General features: G+C 44.1%; 1 protein-coding gene across 3 annotated transcripts in view; it reads right to left on the bottom strand.

The window, feature by feature from the left end:
- MYO1B (myosin IB) overlaps window positions 1–20,508 on the bottom strand; it is a 137,500-nt gene that overhangs the window by 55,618 nt on the left and 61,374 nt on the right. For all 3 annotated transcript variants that reach the window (XM_044427088.1, XM_044427090.1, XM_044427089.1), the window contains exons 7-9: window positions 13,265–13,328; window positions 1,404–1,502; window positions 1,125–1,228 (exon numbers count right to left, since the gene is read on the bottom strand). In XM_044427088.1, the coding sequence (XP_044283023.1) occupies window positions 1,125–1,228; window positions 1,404–1,502; window positions 13,265–13,328 (267 nt within the window). The remainder of the gene's footprint in view (window positions 1–1,124; window positions 1,229–1,403; window positions 1,503–13,264; window positions 13,329–20,508) is intronic.

Genomic DNA, 20,508 nt, shown 5'->3' on the forward strand with positions numbered 1-20,508 from the left:
AGCTATTTACATAAAGCCCCCGGAAAGGGGAGGGAAGGGGCCGGGGCACCAATAAGAACTGGCACCAGCCCTCAACCCGCCCCTTCCCCTCCCCTCCCCTCCCCTCCCCTCCCCGGCATGCACCTGCTGCCTTCTCCAAGTGGCCTTGGAGCGGGAGGGCAGCTGGCACGATTCTTTCTGTGCAGTGCGACTGGAGCAGCTTCTCAGCCCCATGATCCCAGGAAAGGGACTGCAAACCCAGGCAATGTTGGGATTGCACCCTAAGCCACAGAAGCAGAGCATAATAATTATTCATCTTATGTTGATTTAAAAAAAGATAAGACATCCACATCTCTTCCGGTGGATAGTTAGCCTGCTGGTGATAGCAGAAATTTTAATTCATAGAAGTCCATTACTTATTAAAAAGACAGGCCACATTTAGATGTAAAAGAGTGCCGTCCTCATAAGGCAGACTCACACATCGATAGCACAAATTTTTTTTTTAATGACAATTTATTAGAACCAAGAGTAAAAACATACCCAGTCAAATACAGATATTAAATCCTATGAAAAAACTGAAATCACTTCCATTCAGGCACACAAAAAGACAGACAAAACTAGCTAGAATGTAAACCTGCCTTCCCCAATCTAGTGCTTGCCACATGCTTTGGACTAAAACTCCCAGCATTCCAGACCACTGGCCATGCTGGCTGGGGCTGACGGGAGTTGAAGTTCAAACTATCTGCAGGGCAGCAAGTTGGTGAAGGCTAGTCTTAAGAGCCTGACTTGTGGGGTTTCAGCATTTGAGAGCAATGAGACTGAGGTGCTTGATCCTTCTAGTGGCAACAAAACTCAGAAATAGTGTAAAGTGAGGCAAGTTTGTTGCATCCAAGTTGGAAGGAACCTCAGAAGCCATCTAGTCTAATGTCTGCTCAAGTCAGGATCTGCAGTGCAAGGCCAAATACAGCCCCCACATTCCTAAGGGACAGCTGTCAAGCCTTCACTTTATTCTCCTTCCCCCTTCCCTCCCATGGCCAGGTAGCCAGCTCCACTGTCAAACAGTTCTCACCAATAGGTTATAGATGCTGGGACTTGCCATTTAAGTCAAACAGATGCAGAACTCGTCCAGAAAGCACAAACCTTACCCTCACTGTTCTGAAGTTTGCAGCATCATCGACTCCATTTACTTTTGCAGAGCCCAGGCTCAGGTAATTGTATCGACTGAAGTCCCTCTCCAGTCTAAGTTTTTCTAACAAAATGAAGAAAGTCTTGTTAACAGCAAAGTCACTCACTTAGCGGTACAAGCTACATTGGATGAGTGAACCTTTAAAAAACCATGAAACACTGAAATAAATTTTGGAGACATAGCTAATTTATGCAGTTACATATAAAATTCTTTGTAAGATCGCTCAAAATATACTTACTAAGCAGATCTTCTGATCCCCCAGACAGAATCTGATAGAAAATGTGAAAATTCCTTTCCCCTCTTGGTTGTTTAACAACACGAGACTTTTCCAAGAGATCTAAAAAACAAATGGCACAGTAACTGTGTTGGGTTCTTCCAAGAGTGTGCTTCATTTTTACCACCCTTGTACCTGAATCAGAACTCTTCACAGAGACAATGCCTGGAAGGAGAGAGCCTGCACAAATTCACCCCACACTCCCCATTGCCTCACTGAGATTAGGAGACTGGGAATTCTACATTTGTTCATTACATTTATATAGCTTTTTAAAAATTACTTTGCATCTTATCCTTATAACAACTCTCAAAGGTAGGGTAGACTGAGAGATAGTGACTGGCCCAACATTCCCCACCAAGCTACCCAGCTGGGCAGGAACCTGGGCTTCCCCAGTCCTAGCCTGATCACTCATCACTATACAACATCAACCCCTGTCCATTCCTGAAGGACACAAACTAAATAATCAGCACAGTCAAATGTAGTATTCATATGAATGGATGAGTATACACTGAATAACCAAATCCCAAAATAATTGATGCAAATCCCATTCAAACAGACAATATCTGTTACCTTTTTTTTAAATGAAAGTGAACGTTATTACTATGATGCCTTGAAAACTCCTCTGAAGGCATAATTAAAGGAAGCTCTCTCTACATGCTACTGACTACATTTGCCTACCATGATCGGTGGGAGGAGTGAGGGACAGGAAACCCACAATGGGTTTTTCAGGGTTGGTTAAATTTAGCTTAAAAGCCACTATGACAATCCCACAGGTTCTGCTTGGATCTGTTTGACCCAAAATGTGTTTTCACCTCATCTAAAGCTAGAAGATACAATGCATCAGTTGTCAAACCGGAACTGCTTGGTAAAAGCTGAAAAAAGCCTTCGCCATCAGCTACCTGGCAGATGCCACAACCAGCTGCCTCAAAGGACCCAAGCAGTACTTGGGGCAAGCTGGCAAAGGCCTACCCCCACTGCCATTTTCCAGATGCTGACCTGCCAGATGCTTGTGAAGCCCTAAATCCCACTTTTGAAGCAAGATCCTCCATTCCTTTTCTTTTCTTTTCTTTTCTTTTTTTGGGCGGGGGGTCGCTAATGCTTTCTTAGTTTTGCAAGCTGCAGGATGCCTGTGAAGGGGGAAATACATCACAGCAACCTGGGCAGGCATTGCACAGGGTTGTCACCTTCTAAATTTGGCCAGAAGGCATCTCCACCTCAACCAGTACCCATTCCAATATCCCTCCATACTACCCCACCATGCCAGGCTTACACAAATAAAGCATGGCAGGTTAAAAAAATAAGCACAAGTATTTGTACACACTATTGGGGAATAATTTAAAAAAGGGGTTGACTACAGGCAGTGCCTCAAAGGTCTTGCTGGGATACCTCAGAGCTGCCCAAATGGGGGTTGAGAAAGCTGTCTTCAAAGCTAGCTTATGGAGAGAGAGAGAGAGAGAGAGAGAGAACATTAAATAGGAGAGGGAGAAAATATCTTCTTCCTATAGTGTCCCATAATATCCCCTCTGGGAAATCTGTGGGAAGACTGAGGGATAGGAAATCTTACTTATGATGCATCCCATCATCTATTGGTGGCATTTTATGCAGAGTAGCTTATCATGTTGTGCAAAATCAACCACTCTCTTTTAGAATATTGTATAAACGGAGGCACACCAGAGGAAGTGCAAGAACATAATCTAGCAATGCAAAGATGCTCTATCCATTTCCCTATTGTGAACAAGTATATACCAATCAAAGCCTATTCTAACTAAGCTTCTGGCATCCTTCCATTACACAAATTAATCTGCTCAAGTATAGTTTCTGTAGAACCTGCCTCAAAGTAGGATTTTATCCTAGACTTCTTTGGGGGAGAAATCTTTCAAGCATATGATTAGGCATCTACCGTTAGGCACACACAAACAGTTTGCCTCTTAAAAACAGATTTACCAGAAGAGCTTACACTCAGTGGCATATTGTATGACAAACCTAAGTTGTTCCTGTCAAGCTACTGCTTTGTGTTACACTCTAATGACGTTCAGAACAAGTCGTAGAAAAATGAGGCTTATTAATAATGCAGGACATTACCAGAGGCATTTTGTCTGCATGTCACCTGCTGCAATTAAAGGAAAGATATACAGGCCTTTCTTCAAAGGACACCCTGAATGAAAGCATCCTTGCTCCATGCAACAGAAGGCACATGGAATCAAAAGGACGGGCCGGCAGTTTACGACTAAATAAACTTGCGTATGTGCTCAGATGTACATAAAGAGAGAGGAAAGGAGGTCTGGAACAAGTATGCAATATGTTTTAAACTGCAGGATTCATGAACAAAATTAAGCCTGTTTAAACATGTAAGCATATGATTTACTGGTAAATCTACTGATATAGCAGTGCACTCTGCCATGAGCGATCCAATAAATATATTCATTAAAAGCTACAGATTACACAGAGAGAAACTATGCTTTCAGCCATCACTTGCCTCCGGTGCTGTGATCTTACCTGTGCAGAACTGTCTTTTGTATCATTTCTTAAAGAAAGGAATACCTTATTCATGGTAAGGAGTGCTTCTTGCAGACCTCCGTGTCAGCACATACTGTTTTTATAACTATAACCCAAGAACATTTGAAAAAAGATGTGCTTTCCAGTGGGATAAGCACGCTAATAAAAGAGCAAGCTGATTGAAGAGTAACAAAATGGTCTAGCACAATGAGGAAGCATTGCAAAATGGAGCAATCGGGTTGCTACTCCATTGGCTCAGGTTGTTCTGGTCAGCCAATGCTGTGACCTGCCCATTCTGCCTATCCAGAGGAAGCTCTGCAGTGGGGTTTGCCGGGCAAATTCAAGTGGGCAATTCAGCAGAACGCAACATCACTTAGCATGTTGCTGTTTCAACTGAACCAGGATGTGCATTCCTTCCCACTGACCACTTTTGCTCATCCTGACCTTTGGGATGGGAGAAGGTTCTAAAAGCAGTTAACAACCAAACCAAGAAAAAAGAAGAAAAGCAACCTCCCTTGCAGTCTGTCTGTGATATTCAAGAGGTAACGAAGCCACAAAGGGGTGATGAATTCACACAGGCCACTGATTTGCCTTGCTGTGTTTTACTCTTAGCGAAACATTAAATCAGCACCCTTCAAAATAAATGACAGCACATTTTGCGACTGATGCTTCCTGTAAAATCAAGTAATAATTGTTAGCAGGTAAGCTGCAGCTCGTCTACACATTCATGAAACAGGAAGACAAGTAACAGAGCAAGTGGAAAAGCGTTGTGGAGCATGGAATTGTTTAGGCAGCCTGTTAAGTCCCCAAAAAGTAAGTATCGATAAAAAAAATAGTGATGAGCAAACTCCCCTCAGGCCAATTCAGAACTCATTCAGTACCTACGAGTGAGTACTTGGGAAACACCGGTTGTCTCCTGGCTCATCATACTGGCACAGGTGTGTTGACAGTACTTTATGCATGTATTTTGCTACATGGCCCCCGGGAATTGCAGTTCTTGTACCAGCCACGGTGGTGTGATTCTTGGAAATCCTGACATCCCTACCCCTCCTCACACACAGCCCAGAACAAGAAAGGGCTTGAGAGCTAGATGGGGACAATGACAACACCAAAGTTTTAGCAGCACACATGCACTTCACATCTCTCTTGAAAGCAGTTGGCCTAGATCCCCGGTGCACTGTACATTAATGGTGTATGTACACAAACTGTTCCACCATACTTGCAACTTGTGGGGGAAGACGTTGCCTCAATTTGTAACGTAACCAAACTCAGGAGAGGGAGAAAACCATATTTGAACTTCAGCAGCACATATCTTTGAGGCTGCAACCGAAACAGTCATTTCAAAAAGATAAATGAAAACTGAACCAATTTTCTTACATTCTTGCCCAGATACTTAATCTGAAAAATGCTTAATCATGACTGGCAAGAGCTGATGGTGGAGGAAAGACACATCTGCACACTTGCTGGAGCCCAGTCTTAGGGGCAGAAGGACGCCCCCACTCCACCATGCCCTGGTGCTAACTGCAACATTTAGTGTTCTTTGCAGGAGAGAAGGACATACAGTCCTTGATATAAAAGCTGTGCACCTGGTTTACTCTAAACTTAACTTCAGCGCATCTAGCTATCTAAGCTGAGACAACTGTATCCTTCCTGAATTGCACAAGTTGCCGACTGTATACTTTGGCTCACAGCTAAAATTGGGAGCTACTGATTTTGATCTTTTTACATATAGGCCTAGGATAGGTTCTGCAGATCGGACATGGGTCAGACACGACTTCGCGACTAACAACAAGGTTCTGCAGATGTGTGAATATGTCAAAGCCACACCTTCTCTCTCTCTCTCTCTCTCACACACACACACACACACGTGTCCAAATTCATACTTGCTTGATTTCTGCATGTGACTACGATGTAAAAGTGAATGTTACTAAGACAAGGGGTGGGCTCTTTCCTGTCAAACTGCCAGTCCACCGGAAGGGAGGTAGGGAGAAAGCTGGGAGTTCTTTGTGACTGGCCCACCACACAGTTATCGTATTCACTCATCTCTGCAGCCACATAGCATTGCATCATGGGAAGCTGACCCCTCAGTGCTTCGGCTATGTGTGAAAAATGCCATAGATAAGAATGGGGCTTTTACTCTTGTGCTTTAAGACTTAGGTGCCTGCTTGCCCCCCTTTCCACTCTGAATCTACAGAGATTTATGAAAGGGTAAGAGGAACACCAGTGAGTATTAATCAAAACAACTCAGGGCATGTATCCACTTGTCCTGACATATTACGCTGCACAGCTCTGGGTAGGACCGACAACTGTTGTTGCTGTCGTATGCCAGCAAGTTGTCTCCAACTTTCCAACTTATGGCGACCCTATGAATGAAAGCCCTCCAAAGAGTCCGGCCCAAGAGAGCAGTCCATGTTCGGCTTTTGCAAGTGCAAGGTTGTGCCTTTCTTTAGGGGTTCAAGCCATCTCCTCTTTGGTCTTCCCTTTCATCTTCTGCCTTTGACTTTCCCTAATATGATTTTCTTCTCCAGGGGCCTTGCCTTCTTCTGATGTGTCCTAAGTAGGACAGACTCATTTTTTTCATTTGTTGCTTCTAGCGAAGGCTTTGACAACAGTTTTGACAACTGTTAGTGCTAACACAATGCCTTCACCTAACACACCTGAAAACGGACACCGTTGGATACGAGAGTGTGCTGGATACAACACTGATTTAATCCCATATTTATGCTTTCATTTTTCCATCGTGAACTGTGTGCTCTTAAAAATGCAGCCTTTGTGGTCAGGTGGCTCTGTACATGTAGTTTTAATTCATGTCCCCATTGCATCTTACGTAAGTGAAAAAGCAGGTGTCATGGTAGATCTTCAGATAGTTTGTACTTCAGGACTCAGAAGTCCCTGCCAGCATGGCCAACGGCCAGGAATGCTAGGAAATAAAGTCTAAAACAGCTGGAGATTTACTGCTTGCCCACCCCTGTCGTATAACACCAAATGCCCTCAGGTGTTTTGCTGAAAACGAAAGTGCATTTTTAAAAAACCTTGTTATTTCTTCCTTCACATATACAGCTCTATGAGGAATGGAGACTACCTTAAACATTCCAGATAGCCACAGCTAAGTGGACACTGGATGCAGATGGGCTGTCCTGTGGCTAACAATTCACTCAACAGACTTGCTTTCTGGCTATTCTGTTTATTGCATCTATTCATGGATCTTTCACAAAGGCTACATGGTAAAGGGATGCTGTAGTATCCCTGTTTTCATCAAAGACTTGTAGATGCCCAGTTGAAATGGTGTTAAAACCAGCATGAATGTACGTGTAGGTAGAAAGAGTTAACCAGTGAAAAATACCGGATACAAGCCTGGCTGTAAATTGCTCACATGCCTCTGGAGACTTTAATGTAAACAATTTCCTGAACTGCTCAGTTGATTCTGTTCAAAGTACCAGTCTCACTCAGATTCTCTTCAGAGCAGTTAAAAAAAACAGAGGAAGGCTGAAGCAATTAGCAATTTCCAAAGATGAACATTCACAGCACTATTCTTACAGAATTTTTCCAGAAAGCAGTTAAAGGCAGGAAACCAAATATTTACTATAAGAAGCAACCACCATTCCCAGTTTTGTTTGAAACAGAGATTACGTTATGCCTGTTTGGAGATCTCAAACTTGTGGCACGACTTGCAGAATCTGCACAAAAGTAGGTAAGTTATCCTCAAGGAACTATTTATACCAACATCCTTTTTAAAGAAGAAGGCCAATCCAAAGTTAAGCAACAGAGCTTATATTAATCCACTTGTCTGCACACAGTTCAGACAAATTCGCACCTACAGCATGTAAAAATATTTGCCACGCTGTAAGAAATAAAATATGTCCGCACACGGACAGACTAACACGCACCAAATTTGCAATTTGCAAATCTGTCATGAAATTACCTACCAGACTCATCATAAAACACCCCTGTGAGTTACAATAAAATGAAACAGGTGGGATTTTGTGTGTACTGGAAAATTTGTATATTTATCAGACTGCAAAGGGCCTTGGAAGATCTTAAAATATCAATGTTTATATGAGGATAAATCTCTTGAAAAGAGGTCATTATTAATAAGTAGTTTATAAGCTCAGGTCAAATGCCAAATTGTTGCTATAGCTTATTATTTCTATACATATCGAATAGAAAACACTCACCTGAAACCTTACTGTAACTAATGTAAGGCACAGCCACTTGCAGGCAAAAGAATAAGCCAGAGCAAACTAGCTTACAGTTCACAAACATGTGTGTCAGTACACACAGCACAATCACTGCCATGGAGCTCTCCCCACCAGCCAGAGTGGCTTCAGTACCCAAAATTCACCAGGTGAAATGAAGCTTCCCATTAGGTCCAAATTTAGACTCCAGTTTTGTAGGCCCTGCAAGTCAGTCTGAGCCCAAGTTTCAATGTAAGCTCATCATTAAGCTTATCAAAGTAAGCAAATGACTCAGGGATGCTACATTTCTTCTTGATGGGACGCTCTTGGTTATTGAAGCTACGCTCACTGTCCATGCATGACATTCATGAATTAAGCCATAGAATTCTTGGTCTGTGTGAATTAAATAACCGAGCGGGAGATTTAAGTTTGTTGTCTCTATTTTGGCAATCATTACAGCCATCCAGACTGCCAATGATTTAAGTAAAAGGTCTTTACTACTCAATAGGGTAGATAATGGAGGCCATTTTACCACACATAGTTATTGGATGTATCCTGAAATTCTCCTCAACATTTGGCAGTATACTACAGATGACCAAGCCACCCAAGGGCAAAAGAGCACCCCAGGGCTGTTTGATCATCTACAGGACTTCATACTATGGATATGCCAAACAAGACAAAACAGCAATGCTCAAACAATCATCCCCATTATATATCATTATATACATAAACACCACTTCCACAAAATAGCCTGTTCTAAGCTAGAACTAAGCTGTGCCACACAAAACTTCTTCCCTGGATTGTGATCACAAATACTTTAACTTGCCATTTTTTTGTCAGATGAATTTCAAACTGGGGTCACATTTGGGAATGAATATACATCACAAGCAAGAAATAACTGCCTGTAGCATTATATATACTGAATGATCCAGGACAAGTTATTTTTAGTCACTTCCTCTTCCATTGCACAGTAGGGACCATCCTGGCTAAAAGGTTGTCTTTCTTTCTTTCTTTTTTGTGGCAGGCAACCGAGTTGTGAGTTAAATATAAACTTGCAGCCTGACAAGCCACACACTTCCTTCCAAGACATTTGTGTCATCCCAAAGGACTACTAAGAAAGAATTTAAAAACCTAGCGCAAGGAACTCTGCCAAGATAAGGATTGTTCCCTGCTCTGCAAAGCAACAGCAAATCCAGAACTGTATCAGTGCAGAGAATCAGAGAACGGTTAGAAGCTTAGTTATCCCTTCAGAATGAAACTCACAGAGGCAATGAAGTAACTATCCTTGCCTCTCCCAACTTGTCGTGTGGATGCATTTAAAGCCTTTGAATCCATGCTACACAGAAAAACAAATGTTCATTACATCAAGATGTTACAGCATCCAGTGTAAACAGAAAGAGCAATGAGGAATAAGGAAGGGGCTTAAAAGCACCAAGGAAACACAAAACTGCCATTTAAGAACCAAGATGACTTCTAAAGTTGGTATCTATGCATCACCTAAATTAAGGCACTAAAAATGGCCGGAAAGCTCTTTCTAGGTCTTTTACTCTCAGGCTACCTGGGTGTTTCTTGCCATAGTGTGAAGAATGAGCATGGAAACATATTTTCTTCTTCATGGTCTCTGTGCATCACACATAATGGGTACTGCACCTGCACCGCGGGGGAGGAGTGTGGAGTTCCCGCCAAAATCCGTTAAAGCTTTTGTATTCTACCCGGCAACAGGCACTGCACAGGCGCAGTACCCATTATGTGTGACTGCACAGATGACCACTCGAAGAACGACAGTTACAGGTAAACAACCTGCCTTTCTTGTCTATCCTACCATGCAGGAAGGGGAGAAGAACCTAGGTATCAACTTCTGCCACTGCAGAATAGCAAACAAGAGAAGAACATGTGGGAGGCACTTTGTCCAATGTATCACTAAATCTCTCACAGATTTCTCAATGCAGAGCATATCCTGCGTTAGGCTAACACTGTGCAGACAAGATAGGAATCAGAAAACCCTTGCAAGAACCCATGGCAGGTTGTGATATCCCTCACAATATCAGATGCTTGGCAAGCATGATTGCTCCCACCTTCCACTCTTGTGGAATTGCTATGGGCGATCACAGGGCACCAGAGAAAAGCATGGCCAGTGGGGTAAAGGGACAGAAAAACATGCTAATAGCCCAGAGATTAGCATCAGCAATTCCTGCAAGGCACCTCTATTCTAGACAAGATATCGACATAAATGGACTAACAAAATACCTCTGCATTTCTTGAAGGCAACAAGGGCATCGATATGATCATGTTATTAAACAGTAGCCAAGAGTCCTTTAAATATCTAAGTATTAACAAGTAGAATTTCTTCAACAGTGTGGATTTACCAGTAATTATAACACATACAACATTTCTCAGTATATATATTTTTAAAGTGACGCAATCTGAATTAAGAAATACAGTGGAGGGTGAAGATTTTGGTTACTTGATACTGTTTGTTCACTAGGAGGAACAAAGGAGAAGGAGGAAAGTGAAGCTGCTTTACCTAGCAAAGTCAAAACCATAACAACCAGCAATACTTGTCTATTTCTTGGTGCTTCTGCAGCAGGCACAGATTTGGCATGTAATTACAGCTTTACGTTGACATATATCCACAATGATTAAAAGCTTTCTAAATAGCCACTACTATACATCATCCCATAGCTATTTTCTAGTGTATAATTATGGCAATATAAGGTAGGGCACACATTCAGGGATCCTGTGCCCATAAATTTACCCTTTTACCACTTTTCTCTCTTTCTTAGTCAACCAACTGGAAAGGCCAACACATCACACTGTAGTGATGCTCTGACTTCATGTATTATTATACTTATATCTCGCCTTTTTTTCCTTCCAAAGAATTCAAGGCAGTTTACACAATCCTCCTCCTCCTCAGCTGCCACCTCCTCCTCCTCCTCTCAAACTTTTCATCACAATGGCCCTGTGAGGGAGGCTGGGCTGAGAGTCTGTGACTGGCCCAAAGTCACTCAGTTGGCTCCATGGCCAAGTGGGAAATAGAACCCAGATCACCTGAATCTCAGAACCACACTCTTACACTGGCTCTCTGCTTATCAGAAAGGTATGGATGGAGGGGAGCACAAGAGAGTTCATCTGTCACAACCTCAGGGCTTTTTCATTTTACTAAATAAACTGTAATTCTACAATATACACTTTAAATGCTTTTATATTATCATTACATGTACCCCTCATGTTTCTTTCACCACAGAACTCAAGATGGCATACATGGAATTCCCATGTGGTCTTCCATCCAGGCTCCTGACCATGCCTGGACCTGCTTAGTCAAAGAACACCTGCTACACTGCTGTATCAAATTCCTTCGGGGTACTTCCTGGGCATTTACCCCTACTTAAATCTAACATTCCTGATCAAATTTCCATAAATGGATGTGCTATTGTGAGCAGTCAGCACAATATATTCATTTATCTACATCAGTACAGCATCACTCCATGTGCAATGGAGTGCATCTACAACCTACAGCCTCCTAGGCTGGGGATCTCTGTCTAACAAAGCTAAGGTTTAGTTGGCCTGACAATGGCTATTGTGCCTACGTGCTCCTTCCACCACCGCCCCAAGACTTCTAGAGTTACATTACATTACAGTCACATTACATCCAAGTTGGGAAAGTGTGGTTTAAGCTCTGACAAAAATCTTGGCTGGCAGATCAGGATCATACAATCAGTGGAAAGTCTAGCTTGTCATCACAGCTCACCCAAAGGGTTATAAACTCACAAGATCAGATGTACAGTGAAACTGCAGTTTCACAAATCCCAGAAGTCTTGCATTAAACTATGCAAGAAAAAAGAGGGGGAAATGCCTGGATACAACCCTAATTCTCAATCCAATTATCTACATTTTATTGAGGCAAGACAGTTCTATCAGAAAATAAACACATTAAAATCTGCTGCTTCAGCTGGGCATGTCTTTAAAATCATTTATCTAGCCGATTAACTGACTAAAATAGCAAGCCTATTTTTCAAAGATGCTATTTAAAATAGATAGCCCAGTTCTTTCATTTGAAATTGGATTTATTTTTTTTTTTTAAACCCAACCTCCAATGAGACCCACATTTTTAGATCAAAGTGTTCAGTGTTATATATTTGTTTGGAGGCTAGTGTGATAGGAGATGTGATGGCAGTACTTTCCTTCAGTATGAAGCTATTTTACTGAGAAATGTAGGTAGACAGGAAGATTTGTTATGGAATGAATTGTAGTAAATCAAGAATGTTATTAATATCCAAAGACAAGCAGCAACTTTTAATGGTGACTTCATGCCTTACTGCAAAAATTCATGACTAAGAGGATTTCTATTAAAATGCAGTTCACATAACACAGAGAATTGGTTCAGCGGGGCTGTAATTTTATGAACAAGAAGCAAATGTTGCAGACTTTCGCTATTGTTCTTCGAGGAAAACTGTCTATATTAAAAGGACATAATGAACTGGTTCTCATGGCGGCTGTCTGCTGGGGGACAGAAACTGCTGTCAAAACAGATTTCCCTCCATGCTACAGTTCCCTGGAGCAGATCTGGGGACTGTGAGAAGGAGAGGCATGGCTGTAGCAAGAAGGAGAGCAAATGAAGTCCAAGTGCATGAACAGAAATCTGTTTGTACAATGCTGGATCAATCCAATGGCCACAGCAGAGGGAATTGGTTACCGTATCATGACACAGGGTCTCCAGAGCAGTCTATAAAATGGAGACTGTTCAAATGAGGAAAGTTACATATAATGCATTAAAGACCTGCGTTATGACACTTAGGCTATGAATCTGTTCGAATGGGTTCAGCTCTATACACAATTCATTCTGTGTTATTGTCTTCCTGGAAATCAGTTATGTGTAGCTTCAGCTACTCCATATATTTTCCAGGAAAGGAGCTGAACAAATGAAATGGTTCAACACACCCACCGGCCATAATCATCTGCTCAACCTGAAGCTATATGTGTAAGCCTTCGCTTGTTTAAACACCACATTATTTTGCCATTTTCCAATCCTTTTTGCAAACCACAAGTCTGATTAATTATCCAAGCTAGACCACACCATAAATTAGACTTCTTTTTTAGTGGTAAAACAGATTTCTTAAAATGTGTAGAAGCAAAGAAATTTATGCCAATACTTACAATTGCTTATAACTCCTCCAAGTGGATCACCTTTGAAATCAAACTCAATGTCCATATACTTTCCCTGTGAAGAGACCAGATTTGAAAAACATGGATAGAAGAACACGAATGGGGACAGTAAAGTTACAAAACCTAGAAATTCCATTGTCTTGATAAGTGCATAAAGAATGGCTCAGAAATCTATGGTAATTCCCTCTGGTTGCACTATAATTGGATCAAGCTAAGTAAAGGTTGCTAACTTGTCTTTAACTATACAGAGGGCATATCTGAAAGTCTGTATCAGGCAAATCTATTAAGTAACTTTGACCAGGAAGCCAGATCACTATGGCAATTCATTAGGAAACTTTCAATAACTCCAAAAACCAAACAAACAAACAAGGATATTTACTGAATACATTCAAGCTAGCTTTGGCCTTTATTGGTAAAAGTGTTTTCCTAAAAATTTTCTCTAGGCCTACTGGAAGATTTACTAGTAAATATCACCATTCACCAAATACCTGACAATTTATTGTCTGGCTGATGTACACATGGGCTGTGCATTGAATAATCCCAACTTAAGGCAGGCTGCTTGAGAGGGTCAGGAGATGTTTAAGGCAAAATTAGCTATCTTTGTATCACTCTGAAACTGATCCGGGCCCTCCTAAAGCTTTGTGAGTGCTTTTGAAATCAACAGAACACAAACTGAGTGTCTTTAAAAGCTCAATATTTCTCAGCAAGTAAAGGTGGTGGTAAAGGCACGTCTAAATAAGTGTCATGGTTGGCAGGACGGAGAAGTTCTAATATAAGGTGCCTGCTTAAAAAATGCTTGATGTCATTGCCAGGTTCTTCTCCATATGGCCAGTTGACCACATCCATCCCAGTCTTATTTATTTGCATTTTCTGTGCATTTGATGCCAAGAGACTAGAAAACAAACAAATAAACAAGCTTCAAGCTGTTTTTCATTCAGGGCAGTCCCTGCTGTGCCCTTATTCTTTTAAATTATGCAGGATTCTTAGAGACACATCCATGATGTGTGCCATTTCCATATCGATTGTCCAAATGAAATAATGGCAGGGACAGAAAAGTGAAATCCCAAACTTTAAAACCCCATCACACAATCAGCTCTCCATCAATCCGTCAAAAATGTTGCATGTTTCTTACTTATGGGCATCTGTATGATATAAACAGTTGCATACAAATTGTCCACAAAATACATGGGGGTGAGGGAAGAATCCTTTAAAAAAGATTGTGCTTGCAAACTCCTTGAACCGGTCTGAATTTTGGTAAATTTCCCTGAAAGGAAAAGTTACTATGCCTGAAAATGTCATCCAACATATTAGAAGAGCAGGTTGCTTACCTGTAACTGATGTTCTTCGAGTGGCCATCTGTGCAGTCACACATATGGGTTCTGCGCCTGCGCAGTGCCTTTGGCCGGAAGATTAACAGCTAACGGTTTTTGGCGGGAACTCTGCTCCCCCCCTCCCCCAGCATTATATAAGGAGCGGAGTGTCCGCCATTTTCCAGTCTTTGAAAGACCGACGCTTGCTCTTATAATAAGGCTTGTCAGTATGACAAGATAGCCAAATTCAGTAGTGGTACGATACATAGCAAAGAGATCATAGTATCAAAAGAAATAGTCGGACCACCCATGACACCAAGCGGGGTCGGAGGGTGGGTTGTGTGACTGCACAGATGGCCACTCGAAGAACATCAGTTACAGGTAAGCAACCTGCTCTTCTTCGTCGTGGCCTCTGTGCATCACACATATGGGTAGAATAACAAGCTTACCCCAAATGGAGGAGGGAGTTGTCATCAGCGAAGAACAGAAGAAAGGACAGCTCTGCCAAAAGAGCAATCCTGCCTAGCACAGACATCGAGGCTATAATGTCTGGCGAAGGTACACAGGGTAGCCCAAATGGCCGCCCTGCACACATCTTCTATCGGGACCCCTGATGCAAAGGCCGAAGAAGCAGCAACAGCTCTTGTAGAATGACCTCTTGGAGTAGATGGCAAGTCCAACTTAGCTAACTGATAAGACAGGACAATTGTATTTACTATCCATTTCGAAAGACGTTGTGAAGTGACTGGACAGCCTCGGTCATGTTCTGAATATTTCACAAAAAGTCTACTGGAACGCCGAACAGACTCAGTCCTGGACCTATAAAAGGCTAAGCAACGACGAACGTCCAGCATATGTAGAGATCACTCTATCAGATTCGAAGGGGTCGGAAAGAATGCCAGTAAAACAATCTCCTGTTGCATGTGAAACGAAGTAGCGACTTTCAGAAGGGAAGACGGATCCAGCCGAAGAACCACTTTTTCCTTATGAAAATTTAGAAAAGGGGGGTCCACCCAAAGGGCGCAGAGTTCAGAAGATCTACGGGCTGAAGTCACTGCAACAAGGAAGGCAGTCTTCCATGAAGCAAGGCGCAGATTGATCGTCACCATGGGTTCGAAAGGTGATCGAGTCAGCGCTTGTAAAACCACCGAAAGACTCCAGGTGGGCATTAGAGGTCTTATAGTTGGATGCAGATTACTCAATCCTCTCAAAAATCTTTTAATCAGAGGTTGAGCAAAATTGGAGAGACCATGTATAGTTCCCCGGTAATGTGAAATCGCTGCTGTATAAACTTTTATGGACGAAGGTTTGAGTCCAGACTGATGCAACTCAAAGAGAAACTGAAGTATCTGTGAAACAGAAGCCGAGGGGGCCGGAAACGAGTGTAAATTGGCAAAGTTAGAGAATCTCTGCCATTTTACCGCGTACGACTTCCTAGTAGATGGTCGTAGCGCAGATTCGAGAATATACTGTAGGTCTGGGTGTAGACTCTGCTGAGCAGGAATGGCCGGGACGGTTGGTGGTGTCGATACCGATGTATTGCAGCTGGTCATCGTATCCTCCATGCAGTCAGTTTCAGCGACAGCAAGTCTGGGTGGCAGATCGTGCCCTCCCTCTGAGTAACGAGATAAGGAAGAAGAGGGAGTTGGAGAAATTCTTCTTGGGAGACGTGAAGAAGAGTTGAGAACCATGGCTGGCGTGGCCACCAGGGGGTGATCAGTAGCCCTGTGGCCCCTTCGTGAATGATCTTTGCCAACACTCTCATGATGAGTGGGATTGGAGGGAAAGCATAAAAAGTCATATTTGTCCAGGGGATCATGAAAGCATCCCCGAGCGAGTCCTGACCCATCCCCGCTCTGGAACAATAGGCCGTGCATGCCCTGTTCTGTTGTGTGGCAAACAGGTCAATGTCTGGCTGGCCCCATCGGTGAAATAGCATGTCGCGAACCCGATGGTCTAGCTCCCATTCGTGTGACCGTGACATATGTCTGCTCAAGAGATCCGCGTCTGTATTTTCTGTGCCCGCAAGGTGAACTGCTAGAAGAGTGATACCTCTCGGTATGCACCAGTCCCAAATCTGCATGGCTAGTTTCCGGGATCGGGTTCCCCCTTGTTTGTTCAAAAAAAAAAGACCATCGCCATGTTGTCTGAGGTCACCTGGAATGATTGCAGGGCTTTGAAAACGGTAAGAAGTTCCAGAAAATTGATATGGTTCCTGCAATCCCGGTGACTCCATATCCCCTGGGTACATAGATCGGAACAAATTGCTCCCCATCCCAGCAGGGACGCATTGGTGCCGAGGGATACTGTAGGGTACCGGGGTCGAAACAGAACGCCTACAGTCAGATTGGCTGGGTCTATCCACCATAACAGGGACTGAAGAACAGAAGCCGGGAGTCAAATCCGTTTGGTAGGTGGATCTGTCTGTGGTCGAAACATTCCGTTGAAGAACAGTTGAAGGGGACGTAGCCTGAGTTTGGCATGCGGAACCACAGCGATGGAAGCAGACATGTGTCCCAACAGGCTCTGAATAGACCAGGCGGGGACGGTTCTTGCTTGTCGAATCCGAGCGATGCACTGAGCAATCGCATGCCGTCTGTCCCGAGGAAGGAAGGCTCTTGCCAACGTTGAATCCAGCCGGGCTCCGATAAAGTTGATCACCTGCGTAGGGAGAAGAGAAGAGTTCTGTTGATTAATACAGAGTCTGAGATCATGAATAGAGCACATGTAAACTCAACAGCAGACGAAAGTCCTGCTTCTGTGTTGGAGACCAGCAACCAATCATCAAGGTATGGGTATATCCGAATTCCATGTAATCGAAGGTGTGCACAGACAGGAGCCATACACTTCGTAAAAACCCGTGGTGCAGTGGCTAATCCAAACGGTAGCACATTGAATTCGTAGATTTCAGAGTCCACTGCAAAACGAAGGAAACGCCTATAACTTGGATGTGTTGAAATATGAAAATAGGCATCCTTCAGATCCAATGATGCAAACCAATCCCCTCTTCCCAGCAATGGGAGAATACTTTGAAGTGTGGTCATCCGAAACTTCTTTGGTGTTATAAATCTATTGAGAGCTCTCAAGTCCAATATTGGTCTGAGACCCCCATCTCGTTTCGGGACCGTAAAGTATCTGGAATAGAACCCATGGAATTCTTCCGATAATGACAGGTGACGAATAGCTCCTTTGGCAAGGAGTTGGTGAATCTCGTCTAACAGTACCAAGGAAGTCGGAGTATAGCGGATAGGATTCGGTGATGGCACAACGTCGATTTCGATTCCATAACCATGCTGAATGATAGATAACACCCACCCATCAGATGTGATGGACTCCCAGATGGAGAGCTGACTCTTCAGTCGATCCTCAAATGAGAGGGGGGAGGGTAGAGTTGGAATGAGAGGAGAGGTTCGCTCATCGCATCAGCGCTGTCGCCTGTCCGTATCAAAGCGGCAGCGGCCCTGTTGGAAGCGCTGGGGTGGTTGTTGCCTGCGACGCTGCTGATGTTGATGCAGTTGCTGTTGCCGAGGCGGAAATTGTTGATGGTAATGTGGACGTGACCATGACCACTTACGTCGGGGTAGAGATTGCAATTCCATATGACGGGCCATCATCCTTGATTCATGGATTTTCTTCAATTTGCTATCTGTCCTCGCATGGAAGAGACCGGAACCGTCGAACGGCATCTCCTCAATTCTCCACTTCATCTCGTCCGGAAAACTGCAATCACGCAACCAGGCGTGTCTGCGGAGGGAAATGGCACCGACCAGCGACCTCGAATCAGAGTCCACATGGTGCCTCGTGGTGGAAAGCTGTGCACTGCCACTTGCATAGCTTCCTTAACAAAAGTCTTAGCAAGTTCACCCTGGTTTCCCAGGAGGGTATCGATGATGGCGTCCAGGCGTTGCATAAGGAAATATTGGTAATGCGCCAGGGGTTGCCTCATAATTAGAAATTCGTAAACCAAGGCCCGAACCTGCGTATACCCGGCGAGTGAGGGAATCAACCTTTCTGCCCTCTTTGTCACGAGGCGAGGTGTGTCCACGGGCTTCCCGACCCTGTGAGGATTCTACAACAACCGAATTCGGCTTGGGGTGACGGAGAAGAAATGGGATGTCCTCTTCCCGCACCCGATACATGGACTCGTATTTACGAGAAGTCGGTTGTGGGTGAGCTGGGAGGTCCCATGGCTGGGTCATTGCCTGCCGTAAGGTTGTAATAAACGGCAAGGCAATAGATGTGGATCATTCGCCCCTGACCACATCATAAAAACGATTGATGCTCGGTCCTGGCGGTTGGTGGGCTTCTATATTGAGCGATCTCATTAGTCTGGCCATCAGATCGTTAAACGAGATATACGGTTCCTCAGGCGACCCCGGGCCCTGAGAAGCAACCGCTGCATCCGGCGAGGTTGAGTCAGCCTCAGACTCATCGGATTCCATCCAGTAGGGCGGTGGTACACTGGAGGAAGAATCTCCTGGTGACTCTGATCTGCCACTTTCTTTAGATGGGGCCCTCGGGGCGTCTCTGGGCGTTGAATGGAAACGTTCCCAAGGCGCTGGTGGTAAAGATTGTCCCCTGGAGGTCGGATAATAGGCTACGGAGTGGTATTCTTCCCATCTCGGAGCGGAGGAGTACCTGGAGTGGTACCAATCATCAGACCCCGCATCTGAGGAACAGCTCCTACGGCTTCTTGGAGGGGAGATGGCAATCTCAGTATCCATCAGGATTGGAGGCATTGGGGTTGGTGATCGAGCTCTAGGTGGAGAATCTCGTATTTCCCCATCAGAGATGGAACCACGCCTTGAATCCAGAATGGGTTCGGCTGTCGGTCAGCACGGTGAGCCCGGTGGGGTAACCCTCATAGCCGCCTGGATGGTCGGGACTGAGGGGGTCGATTCCAAAGCAGGGATCAGAATCAAGGAAGAGGCTGAGCCCAATGGCGGTGTTTTGCCTGCTTGGGGTTCTTTGGCTTCTTAACCGGCTTGCCCGTCTTATCTTTCTTGGCCTTCTTATGCACAGGATATTTATCTGAGTCTCTGTGCTTTCTTTTTTCCTTTTGTTTCCTCGGCAGGGAAACAGACTGGTCGGCCATGGTATGAGCGCCTTCTTCAGAAGGGCGTGAGGGCGGAGCAATGGAGGAAGAGGCCGGGCGTTGCGGCAGGTCAGCCGAAGTTGGACAGCCTTCGGGTGGGGCCACAACAGTGGAAGGCTTAGCCACCAGCCGGTCCGATTGGAGTAGAGCCTGGTCCCATAAGAGTTTGCGGAGGCGGTTCTCCCTGTTCTTCCTCGCCTGTTTAGAGAAGGCCAAACAATGGCCGCACTTATCGGTTCTGTGCCCTTCCCCTAAACAAAGGAGGCATAGATCATGCGGGTCCGCGGCGGGTATTTTGGAGCTGCATTTTCCGCACTTGCGGAACGTCACCTGTTGCGCCATCGTAGAAAGAAGAAAAAAGGAGATAGTAAAGCGGGAAAGTAATGTTTTTGGTTTGGTTTTTTTTATATGAACGATAAAGAGGAAAAATGGTTCAAAGTTAAGAAGAAATATAAGTGAAGTACTAACAACAAGAACAAGGGATACAAACTTGGTAGGAAAAAGGAGAGATTTTCGAACGAGCAAGAAGGTAAATAATAATCTTAGCGAGAGTGAAGCGGCACGAGGTACAACGAATGGCAGTCGCAAAGACTGGAAAATGGCGGACACTCCACTCCTTATATAATGCTAGGGGGGAGGGGGAGCAGAGTTCCCGCCAAACACCGTTAGCTGTTAATCTTACGGCCAAAGGCACTGCGCAGGCGCAGAACCCATATGTGTGATGCACAGAGGCCACGACGAAGAACAAATGGTTGGTTGCCCAAAGATAGTCAATGAGGAACCATGAAGCTCCAGATTTTCCCAAGTGATGTTCTGATTCAGAACCAAGT

Source organism: Varanus komodoensis, unplaced genomic scaffold (assembly GCF_004798865.1).
Source record: "Varanus komodoensis strain SLA01 unplaced genomic scaffold, ASM479886v1 scaffold18_1, whole genome shotgun sequence".
In the NCBI taxonomy this organism is placed as follows: domain Eukaryota; kingdom Metazoa; phylum Chordata; class Lepidosauria; order Squamata; family Varanidae; genus Varanus; species Varanus komodoensis.